The 11,844-nt window shown below is 41.5% G+C and overlaps 1 protein-coding gene across 1 annotated transcript in view; it reads left to right on the forward strand.

Moving 5' to 3' along the window:
* Window positions 1-11,844, forward strand: part of Pdpk1 (3-phosphoinositide dependent protein kinase 1) — a 70,403-nt gene that overhangs the window by 53,086 nt on the left and 5,473 nt on the right. Inside the window, exons 11-13 of the mRNA XM_075941676.1 lie at window positions 1,015-1,232; window positions 10,521-10,578; window positions 11,475-11,627. Of these exons, the coding sequence (XP_075797791.1) occupies window positions 1,015-1,232; window positions 10,521-10,578; window positions 11,475-11,627 (429 nt within the window). The remainder of the gene's footprint in view (window positions 1-1,014; window positions 1,233-10,520; window positions 10,579-11,474; window positions 11,628-11,844) is intronic.

The raw sequence follows: 11,844 nt of genomic DNA on the forward strand, positions 1-11,844 counted from the left end.
CTTTTAAAGTCAGTGTTGGCCAGAGGAATGTTATTCTGAGCTTCAGTTTCTATGTCAGAAATTGGAGTCACTTTAATTGCTTTAAAAGTTTTTGTGGGGACACCCCTTCTCCCAGTGGAAGTATAGTAGTAGCTTCTGTAAACTGATGCAGGTACATCATTTCTCTCACTGGGAAACCTCTAGGAATGAAGTAGAGACAGTACTCTAGGGTGTGAATCTGGAGCTGTGACTGCTTGAGTCTGTGGAAGCATAAATTCTGCAGAGTGCCACTGGGCAACAGCAAGGTGGGCATAGGACTTACAGAATCTGCAGCGGGGAGGGGCTGACCTCTGTAGAGTAGTAGCTAGGACTCTTTCTGGAGACTCAGGGTATAGAAGGCAGGACTCAGGAGTGAGAAGCCTGTGCTGGCTGCCCAAGGTGACCATACCTACCTTTACCTATGCTCAAAGATCTTTGGCCCTGTCATTGCCTGGAAGTGTGCTAGAATATGAACTGCCCATGTGGCATGTTGTGAATAGTTCTGCTTTCTGTGTCAACACTGGCTTGTATTTTTCTAGAACCATTGCTAAGATTAAAGAATATTTTAAAAAAAAAAACAAATGCTAAATGAGACTATGCAGTGACTCTGGAACCTAACTAAGATCCCAGGACTAAAAGAGAAGTGTGCTCAAGCACAGAGTTCCATGCCAGAAGGTAGCTGCTGTAGAGGTTCCTTCCTTGGGGTACTGTGCTGGGTAAGGGTTCCAGGTTCCTTCTCCCTGGAGATGAAGGATGCAGTGTAGCCCCTCTCTGACCCCTGTTTCTATCAGAAGAGGAACCTGTAGCAAGAAGGTCAAGCCTTGCCTTGGTTCAGTGGCCAAATGGCTATTGGAGGAGAATCTGTCTATATACACCTTTGAAGTGTGTGTAAGCTTACCAGGTTGTGAGCCGCTGTGGGGGCCAGGCAATGTGGGAGGAAGTCTTTGACCTTACAGACAAATTAAGATACATCTCTCCTTCCTTTTTTTCTTGCAGTATGACAATCTCCTAAGTCAGTTTGGCTGCATGCAGGTGTCATCCTCCTCCTCTTCCCACTCCCTATCTGCGGTGGATACCAGCCTGCCCCAGAGGTCGGGCAGCAACATAGAGCAGTACATCCATGATTTGGACACTAACTCTTTTGAACTAGACTTACAGTTTTCAGAAGATGAAAAAAGGTTGTTATTGGAAAAGCAAGCCGGTGGAAACCCTTGGTAAGAACTATAGGCATCAGCACCCCACCTAAAAGTAATCAGACATGGGCAGGTTGCTTGTCCTGCCTCACCTTTGCAGTGCTCTTCAGAGTAACATGCTCCCTGAGGTTATTAGGAGACCCTAGAGCTGGGACTTGAATTACATTGTGTTCTTATGTTTTTGCATTTTTAAAAATTGATTTTTTTTTTTTTTTTTTTTTTTTTTTTTGGTTTTTCGAGGCAGGGTTTCTCTGTGGCTTTGGAGCCTGTCCTGGAACTAGCTCTTGTAGACCAGGCTGGTCTCGAACTCACAGAGATCCACCTGCCTCTGCCTCCCGAGTGCTGGGATTAAAGGCGTGCGCCACCACCGCCCGGCTTTAAAAATTGATTTTAAGACTATATATGAAAGCCATTCTCTGCCAACATTTTCTTCAGCTTACCTCTCAGTCTATTGGTGGATATATGAAAAATTTTTATTTATTTATTTATTTTTTAAAGATTTATTTAGTATGTATACAGTGTTCTGTCTGTCTGTATGCTTGCTGGCCAGAAGAGGGCACCAGATCTCATTACAGATGGCTGTGAGCCACCATGTGGTTGCTGGGAATTGAACTCATGACCTCTGGAAGAGCAGTCAGTTCTCTTAACCTCTGAGCCATCTCTCCAGCCCATAGTTGAAAATTTTTACGATGTCCATCTAACCTGTTCCTGTTTTAATCTTGTTTTCCTTCCAAGTCTCCTGAAAGGGCTTCAGTATTTTTACCTGCCATCTGCACCCTCTTTGTTGTTGTTCTTTTTGAGACAAAGTCTTACCTAACAATAGAGACTGGAACTAGCAATATATAGACTACACTGGCCTCAAACTGATACAAATACAATACAGATATATTTGCCTCTGCCTCCCAAGTGCTAGGATTAAAGATGTGTGCCATATCCCTGACTACCTTTATTTTCTTATAGTATTTTTATGCTTTTACTTTGAAAATGTATTCTTTGACAATTTTATACATGGATCTAATATATTTCGAGCATGTCTACTCCCATTACACTTAGGGGTCTATTTGAGTGCAATGGGAGGAGGAAAACTGAGGGTTTGTTAAGGCAGGAAGGAGAATGCACAAGACTCAACTTTATGAAGAGGGAGAAGAACCCTTAGTAGCTTTTCCGGTGACATGCAGATGACTAAGACTAAACTGTCTTGCCATCAAAACTTATTTTCTCTAGAAAAATTAAATATAGATAGTGCTCCTAGAAATAATCTACAATTCTGGGAGTTTAAATTTGTCCTTTAACTCCCTGCTCCCTAAGGTAGTATTACTATCAGGGATGGAAAAGAATTTTTGTTTTTGATTTATTTTTATTTCTCTTTTTATTATTTTTAATTATGTGTATGTGTGGGTCTGTGCACATGAGTGCAGGTACCTGGGGAAGCCAGGGGTGTTGGGTCCCCTAGAGCTGAATGATTGGTAGCTGTGAGCCACTTAATGTGGGTGCTGGGAACTAATCTCAGGTCGTTTGGAAGAGCCGTATATTCTCTTAAAAGCTGAGCCATCTCTCCAGCTCCTTATTTGTTTATTTTTTAATTAACATGGCTTCATCATGCTATTTCCATATGTACTTTGTTTTTGCTGATTCTTTCTCCCATTCCCTTGCCACCCCAGGTTTGTGCCCCTGTACACCTCCTACCCCCAGTAGTCTCCTTTCCACTTTCACATCATGTGCATTCTTTTTCTTTCCCCCCCTTTTTTTGTTTTTTTTTGTTTTTTTTTTTTTTTTATTTCGAGACAGGGTTTCTCTCTGAAGCTCTGGCTGCCCTGGAACTCTCTCTGTAGACTAGGTTCGCCTTGAACTCACAGAGATCCTCCTGCCTCTGCCTCCTTGTGCTGGGATTAAAGTCACGTGCTGCCATACCAGGCTTGTTTTCTTGTTGGTGGCTGTTTGGACTGGGATGAAATAGTTTTAATTTACATTTCCCTAGTGGCTAAAGCTATTGAACACTTTAAAATGTGTTAGCCATTTGTGGTTCTTCTTTTGAGAACTCTCTGTTTAGTTTCTTAACTATTTATTGATTGGCAGTTTGAGTTTTTTTAAGTGTTTATATTTCTTTATATGTTCTAAATATTAATTCCCTATGTGAAGTGTGGCTGGTAAATTTTTTTGCCAATTCTTTCATGTAAGGAAGATTTTTGATAAAAACAATTTGAGCAGTTCTAGCTACAGTTCCCAGCACTAGCTTTGTTTGTATGCTTCCTAGGCTTGTGTGTGCTGAATCCTCAGTTGTCCTGCTTTCTAGAGTTTCATGCAGGAGCCCTTCCTCTAAGAGCCTAGTCAGAAGCTCTGTCTTCAGGGGTGTGTGTTTCATCTCTTCAGGGTTCTTCTCTGCCTGGGGCTGTGAGTGCTCGTCAGAACAGGAAGATTACTTGCCCACTTCTTTTGGGTTTGGGATTCTCTATCCTTTCCTTAAGATTTCAGGTCTAGAGCTAGGCCATAGTGGGTAACCCCTTTAATCCCAGCACTCAGGAGGCAGAGACAGGAGAAATCTTGAGTTTGAGGCCAGCCTGGTCTACAATTAGTTCAGGACCTTCAAGGCTACAAAGAGCCCGTCTAGAAAACCAAAATCAAAACAAACAAACAAACAAAAAAGATTGCAGCTCTATGTGTATAAGCAGAGACTGCTCATTCGTTTCCTAGCCACCCAGACCTGAATTTTCACACAGAAACTATATTAATTAGAACACTGTTTGGCTGATGTCTTGAGTGTATTTCTAGCTAACTCTCACATATTAGCCCATTTCTATTATTCTGTATTCTACTATGAGGCTCATGGTTTGTTACCTCTTACTTCCTGAGCAGCTACATGGTGTCTGCCTCCTTCAGCAGCTACATGGTGTCTCCTTGACTCTGCCTATTCTCTCTTTATGTCTCTGTTCAGATTTCCCACCTGACTTTACTCTGCTAAACCATTGGCTGAAACAGCTTCTTTATTAACCAATGGTAATAAAACATATTCATATCATAACATACAGAAGGGAATTCTACATCATGTGGAAAATGATGCCTCTGCAGAGAGCTTCATGGATTTACTGTCTTTTTTATGACAAAACTAATATGTTAATACTAAGATAATATTTATCTCTTCTTACTGTTATTTGCTGCTAGTATGTAGTGGAGTTTTTCAGTGACCACATACTGGAGGGTGGACATTATCTTGACAATATATAGAATGTATGTATATGATATTTTCTGTGGTAGGATTATGACTTAAAAATTTGAAATTAATGTATTTTATTTCTACTATATTCTTAATGAGCAATCTTCAGTTATACATGCTATAATTACTTTATAATTTTAATTATCTAGTAAGTCATTACTTTCAAATCCTGACCATTTGCCTATATAGATAGAAATACAAGTAAATTTTGTTGGTCTGTTTTGTGATAGTATTAAAAAATATTAAAAATACTGTAAAGTTCTGTAAATTTTATCTAAAATAGCTACTTTTGATATTAATACTTTTATAAAGTAAATGAACATTTATAATTCAAATATGAACATGGATCATTGACTTAAAATATTTTTTTTTCTTAGCCACGGCAGCACCATTTAAGTCTAAAAAGGTGTAAGAGTCTGTGGAGATGGCTGAGTCGGTAAAATCCTTGTTGTGCAAGCTTGAGGACCTGGGTTCAATCCCCAGCAACCTCATAAAGGATTAGATATGGAAATGCACATCTGCATTCCCAGTGCTGGAGAGGAAGAAATAGTGTGATCTCTGATCAACAGCTTGCTAGCCAGCCAAACTGGCCAAGTTGGTGAATCCTAGGTTTGTTGGAAAGGGCCTTGAGAAATGGCTCAGTGGTTAAGAACACTTGTTGCTATTGTAGAGAACTCAGGCTCAATTCCCAACACCCGTATGGTGTCTCACAACCATCCATAACTTCAGTTCCAGGAGATCCAGTACTCTTCTTACCTTTGCAGGCACCAGGCATGCATGTACTGCACATGTATACATGCAGGCTCATATACTAAAATAAATCTAAAAAAGAAAAAATAAGGTGGAATCTTAGTTTTATAAGAGAAAGCATTTAATAGGGGCTTAATTCATTATCATCATGGTGGGGAGGAAGCATGGCTGCATAAAGGTTTGTGGGACTAGCTGGGAACTTTACATCCTGATCTGCAGGCAGAGACAGACAGACTGGGTCAGTTACAGGCTTTTGAAATCTCAAAGCCCACCTTTAGTGACATACTTCCTTCAACAAGGCCACACCTATTAGTCCTTTCAGACAGTTTCACTCCTTGGTGACTAATTATTCAAATATGAGCCTATTGAGCCATTTTCATTCTAGCTACCACTGGTGAAGAACTCATACACATAAACTAAAAACTGGAGATAGTTGAGGGAGACACCTAGTGTATATATACATATGTGTGTACACACAGAAGATTTGAGCTTTTTGAAGAAGGCATGGTTGCAGGAACTGCAGATCAGTGTCATTCTTTCTGGCTCATACTGTTCACCATCATAGAGGAATAAATTGGTAAGGAGGTTATAGCATAGCAGAGGGACACTATAGAACTAGGCTGGCAGTTCACTGAACTAGAATTAACCTACCCCGTCTAGCAGAGAGTCACTGTAGAAAGTTTGTTCCCTATGATGTGCAAAGGAGGCATCTCACAGTGAAGAGAACAGTTCTGAGAATCACTGGAAGGAAGGATGTTGGGGTGGAAGGTCTAAGAGCTGGGAAGATCACAAGTGAAGCACTAGCTGGCACAGGCCTTTTAAGAACATTAAGCAGGTGCCTTCCACCATCAGGAAACAAGACTGATCATACGATTGCAGATGCCTAAGTTAATTGCTTCAACATTTTGTCAGTTTAAAAAAGGAGGAGGAGGCACTTGGGATACTACTCAGTATAAAGTAGATCATTTGTAGACACACATGTGAGTATATGTGTGTACATGCATGTGTGTATGCTAATAGATGCTAATAAATAATTTTTATGTATGTGTGTACATGTACAGTGCCACAAAGCATGTGTGGAAGTCAGGTTTAGAGGTAGCTTTTAATAACCTAGTCATCTGGCTGGTTCAGGTTTATTTATTTATTTTTAAAGTAAAAATTTTAAAGATCTATTTATTTTATGTATATGTTTCTCTATCTGCACAGATGCCAGAAGAAGGCATCAGATACCATTATAGATGCCTGTGAGCCACTGTGTGGTTGCCGGGAACTGAATTCAGGAATGCTGGAAGAGCTGTCAGTGCTCTTAACTGCTAAGCCATCTCTCCAGCTCCCAAGTTTATTACTTTTAATTAAGTATTTGGAGCTGGGTATGGTGATACATGTCTGTAATCCCTGCACATAGAAGGCAGAGGCCAGCCAGCTCTATGAAAGTTCCAGGCAAAGTAGAGCAGATGGATAAGTACTTGAAAGCAGGTGTTGAAATTTTCTGGACTGTGGATTGAGGCTATAGTCGAGAGAGAGTAATGCTAATTGGGCTTCCTTGAATGTTGGAGTGGAGTGTAAAGTTGATGTGATCTGGGCTGGAGAGATGGCTCAGTGGCTAAGAGCACTGGCTGCTCTTGCAGAGTACACAGATTCAGTTTCCAACAAGTGGTGGTTCACAACCATACATAACTAATTCCAGGAGATTCCATGTCTTTTCTGGCCATCATTGGCACCAAGTACACAGGTCATGCACACACACACACACACACACACACACACAAAACAAACAAGTCTAATAAAAAGTAAAATAAGGTAAAATGAGGCCTGAAGGCTAGATTGCTGACATTTGAAATAGATTAGTGCCGGCTATCCAGCACCTGTGTACTTACCCAAGTACAACCAGCTCTGTGGAGACATCTCAGGTGTCAGGGGCTACTCTCAGTTCTACAGCTGTACTGTGCTCTCCAACAAACAGTGAAGCTATTTTGGGGCCTTAGGCTCAGGTCCTGGAGATAGTCTTGGGGTCTGTACAGATAGCAAAGGAGAGAACCAGGCTTTGGAGTTTTGCATTGCTATCATTGTGAGTTGACCATGGGTGAAACAAACCCCTCAGCCTCTGTGTCTTCATCTCTTTGACACCAATGACAGAATTTGCCTATTTTGGGAGAGCCACATTGCTATGTGTGAATGGGAAACCATGAACTGGGTAGTTCTATGGCTCTATTTCAGGTGTAGTTTTAGCTATGAATCTTCAGGGAGAAAGGTGCTTAAGGTGTGCCTGGAGCTTCTCCAGGAGTGGGGATTGACAGTGCAGTAGAGTCAATAGGGCTAAAGAGATGGCTCAGCCATTAAGAGGACCAGGGTTTGATTTCCAGCACCCAAATGACAGCTCACAATTATCTGCCACTCCAGTTCCTATAGATCTCCTTCTGGCCTCCGCAGGCACAGACTTACAGGCAGACAAAACATCAGGCACATAATCCACCACCACCACCACACACAGGGTTTCTCTGTTTAACAGCCATGGCTGTCTTGGAACTTGCTTTTTTGACCAGGCTGGCCTCAAACTCACAGAGATCTGCCTGCCTCTGCCTTCTGAGTTCTGGGATTTAAAGGCTTGTGCCCCTACCACCTTGGCCTATAATTTTTTTTTTATAAAGTCCAAATGAGTCTTTGGAAATGAAGTCTTTCCAAAGTAGATAAACAGGGCTGGGAACATGGTTCAGTGATAGAATGTTTGCCTTAGGTTCTACCTCTACTACCACCAGAAAGAAGGAAGGAAGAAAAAAAGAAAGAGAAAGAAAGCAGGTTGGGCCGGGCAGTGGAGGTACGCGCCTTTAATCCCAGCACTCAGTAGGCAGAGGCAGGTGGATCCCTGTGAGTTCAAGGCCAGCCTGGTCTACAAGAGCTAGTTCCAGGACAGGCTTGAAAGCTACCGAGAAACCCTGTCTCGAAAAACCAAAAATAAATAAATAAAATTAAAAAGAAAAGAAAGCAGACTGATAAATAAGCAGTAACTAACCTGTTGCAAGTGGCTGATTAAGTAGTAGATTGTGGTATTGCGGTTACTAATGGAGCTTCCTTGGCCTCTTACACACACACACACACACACACACACACACACACACACACACACACACACACACAAAGACTTATAGGATGTTGGGGTGTGAGTATATTCTCTGTGCAGAGTGAACAAGGGGCAGGCTGATGCTTGTCTATAGGATCATGTTTGCTTTCTGTGTTGCTTGCTTTTCCTCCAGTAATTTAATTAGTAGGTCTTTCCTATTTTGTAAGTCTTTGCTTATGTTAAAATATTGCAGGGCCTGCTTGTTAGGTGACCATTCTGGCAGGCCCTGCAGTGTTACCTGCACATCTTAGTGCTTCATACCTTCTGCTAATGTTCCTTTCAGAATCAGCCCTCTCCCCCTGTGTTTCGAGTTGGGTGTTTGGTTAGTAAAACCTCTTGGAGACTGTTTCCCCCCCCACACACACACACTTTTTCTTGTGGATCACTGCTCTGTCCTTTTTAGAATCTTAGTTGTTCTCAAAGTCTACACAGTACTATATTGTGTGTGACTTGAGACCAAGATTTTGGTTGTATAGCATACCTTGGAAGGGTAGTCTGGTTAGTTTTGTATGAGTCAGGTAGTGAGGCCTCGAAGTGCTCTGGCTCCTCAGGTTTCAGAGTATCTACATGCTTGACTTAGACAATTTTCAGATAGAAAATGAGTTTTTTGTTTTGTATTTATAGTAGAAGTGGCATCAGACAGGGCATAGGGCTGAACTATAGCTCAGGTGGGAAGAGTGCTTGCCTGGATACATAAAGCAATGGGTTCTGTCATAGTGTCACAAAAAAAAGTGGGGGGACCATGAGAGGTATTTTAAAGGTAGCTTTAACCCCAATAAAGTAATATTAGATGTTAAACCATCTTTGACTCTGAGGAGACAGAAGTACACATGCTGCTCATGTAGTAAGTCAAGCTAAATTCTTTAAGAAAATTGTTTAGGGGCTCAGAGGTTAAGAACACTGGCTGTTCTTCCAGAGGTCCTGAGTTCAATTCCCTGCACCCACGTGGTGGCTCACAACCATCTGTAATGATATCTGGCGCCCTCTTCTGGCATGCAGGCAGAACACTGTATAAATAATAAATCTTTGAAAGAATTTTAGCATTATCTATTTATTGTTTGTACACATGGATGTCAGAGGAACTTGGAAGAATTACTTTTCTTGCAAATGTTAATGCTGTAGTACACGTGTAATAGTCATAGGACAGCTTAAGGGAGTTAGCTTTTTCCTTCTACCATGTGCTTCCCAGGGATTGAACTTAGTCATCAGGTGCTTTTACTTGCAGAACCTCAGACCATTTTTTTTAATTAATAAACTTTATTTATTCTATTTGTTTTTCACATCATGTGTCTCGATCCTATTCAATCCCTGTCCCTTAACATCTTGCCTTCTATCCTGCACCCCCTCCCCCAGAATATGAGAAAAAAAATGAAGAAAATAAAATGAGAAGATTTTTTAAAAAAATTTCTTAAAAAGGAAGGGGAAGAAATTAAAAGTCTCAACAGGGAAGCTGAACTGTGACCCCATGAGTCATACAGTGACCCAGCAAGTCATGCCATATATTCCTTGGTCCATATATCTATTTGCAAGTGTTTGTTGCAAAGAGTCACGGGTCTGGTTTGAGGCCCCTGGTCAGACCAAATTATTGGCATATTTGAATAAATGTTTTTTTTTCAATATGGTAAAAATATTGGGAAAAAAACCCACCCCATCACCATCTTGGGAATTGAAAACCTTAGCACCTGGTGCATGTTAAATACCCTATACACCACTAGGCAATACACCTCACCTCAGAAAAGAAATTCTGAAGCTATTTTTTAAGGATTTGTGCTTCTTTAGAACTCTGGACTCTAGGCACTGTTGGGTGTCCTGATTTGGGAAGTAATTTATTAGATTCTAATATTGATTTGCAGTGGCATCCAAACCTCTGTGAGATCTGCCTGCCTTTGTCTCCCAAGTGCTAAGATTAAAGTTGTGCACACCACACCCAGCCCCACTGCAGCATTTTAAAATGAGGGTGGTGATTAGGATGATGTTTCTGTGGCGTTCTCTCCCAGCCTTCCTCTACTGCGCAGATGACTCTAGCAATGTAAACTCTGGACCATATGTACAGATAAAATCTGCACACATTGCATCACACATCTGGAGTATCTCCTGAGAAGAGACTGCAACTGTGGTAGAGTCGGGGGGCCAACTTGACTGATAAAAAGTCTATAGAGGCCCTGTGGAGTTTATCCAAAGGGCAGTGTTTGGAGAACTGCTGTCTCATTCTTATTTCTTTCTTTTTTAGGCACCAGTTTGTAGAAAATAATCTAATATTAAAAATGGGCCCGGTAGATAAGCGAAAGGTGAGTCAAGTCCCTGATGTTCTTCATCCTGTAACTTCCTATTGCTTCAGATCAGATCAGTTCTTCATCCTGGGGTCCTGCCATGGTTCGTTGGATATGGCATTTTGGCCTGATCTTTAGAGATCATCTCTAGATTTTATAACTGGGAACACTCAGGCTCTCAGGGAAGCAGTGTGGGCATTTGGAAAACCAGCCTTACGCTCTGGTCACAGGGTTTGAGTTCTCATGGTCACACAATGCTCATCTCACTACGCTAAGGTTTCTGTCACATTGAGGAGGATGTATCATTTCTGAGAACCCAGCAAGTAGTCTTTCATTAGAAAATTTGAAAATACAGGAGTTGTTGTTTATTAAGCTTATTTGTTTATTCGTTTTTGAGACAGGGTCTCACTATGTTACCGTGGCTGTTTTGAAGCTGGTTCTGTAGACCAGACTGACCTCGAACTCACAGAGATCTGCCTGCCTCTGTTTCCTGAGTCCCGGAATTAAAGGTATAGGCCACCACTGTCTTGTTGTTTATTACATTTTATGGACAACAGATAGTGCAGAATATATCAGACTCTGCTAACAAGGACTTCCTAACATTCTTCTTGACTGTGTATACTCTGGAAGTGAGAATCTCCATCAAAGTGAACTGAGGCCTGGCCTGCCAAGGGCAGACTCTGTGCCTGAGAGAAGCTGAAGGATCAGGGGAGACTACAAGCTATCCATCGATGGCCATATTGTGAGATAAACAGCAGAGACCCACACTTGTCTTTTCTTGATGTAAGATGCTGGGCTTAGGTTGAGGAGGAAGTGTCTTAGGTGAATGGACAGCTGGCAGTCACTATGCCCTGCACTACTTATAAATTAGTCTCATCTGTGCCTTGATCAGTTTGTTTATTTATTTGTACCAGGGTTTATTTGCAAGACGACGGCAGTTATTACTCACAGAAGGGCCACATTTATATTATGTTGATCCTGTCAACAAAGTCTTGAAAGGTGAAATTCCATGGTCACAAGAACTCCGACCAGAGGCCAAGAATTTTAAAACTTTTTTTGTCCACACGGTGAGTTTCTCCCTATAAGGCCTCTGATTGTAGGGTCACCACAGGCTTCTGCATCTCGGTTGGAAGTGTCCCTTGCTTTGGCCAAGGAAGTATCTAGGGTCATGTCAGCTTCCTGTGTCTCAGAGACCTGTATGAACAACTTAGGCCTGAAATGGGTTAGGAGATACTCTGTTTTGATTTTTGCTTTCGGTAGGTCACCCACCCATGTACTTAGTTT

This window comes from Microtus pennsylvanicus, chromosome 11 (assembly GCF_037038515.1).
Source record: "Microtus pennsylvanicus isolate mMicPen1 chromosome 11, mMicPen1.hap1, whole genome shotgun sequence".
NCBI classification, from domain to species: domain Eukaryota; kingdom Metazoa; phylum Chordata; class Mammalia; order Rodentia; family Cricetidae; genus Microtus; species Microtus pennsylvanicus.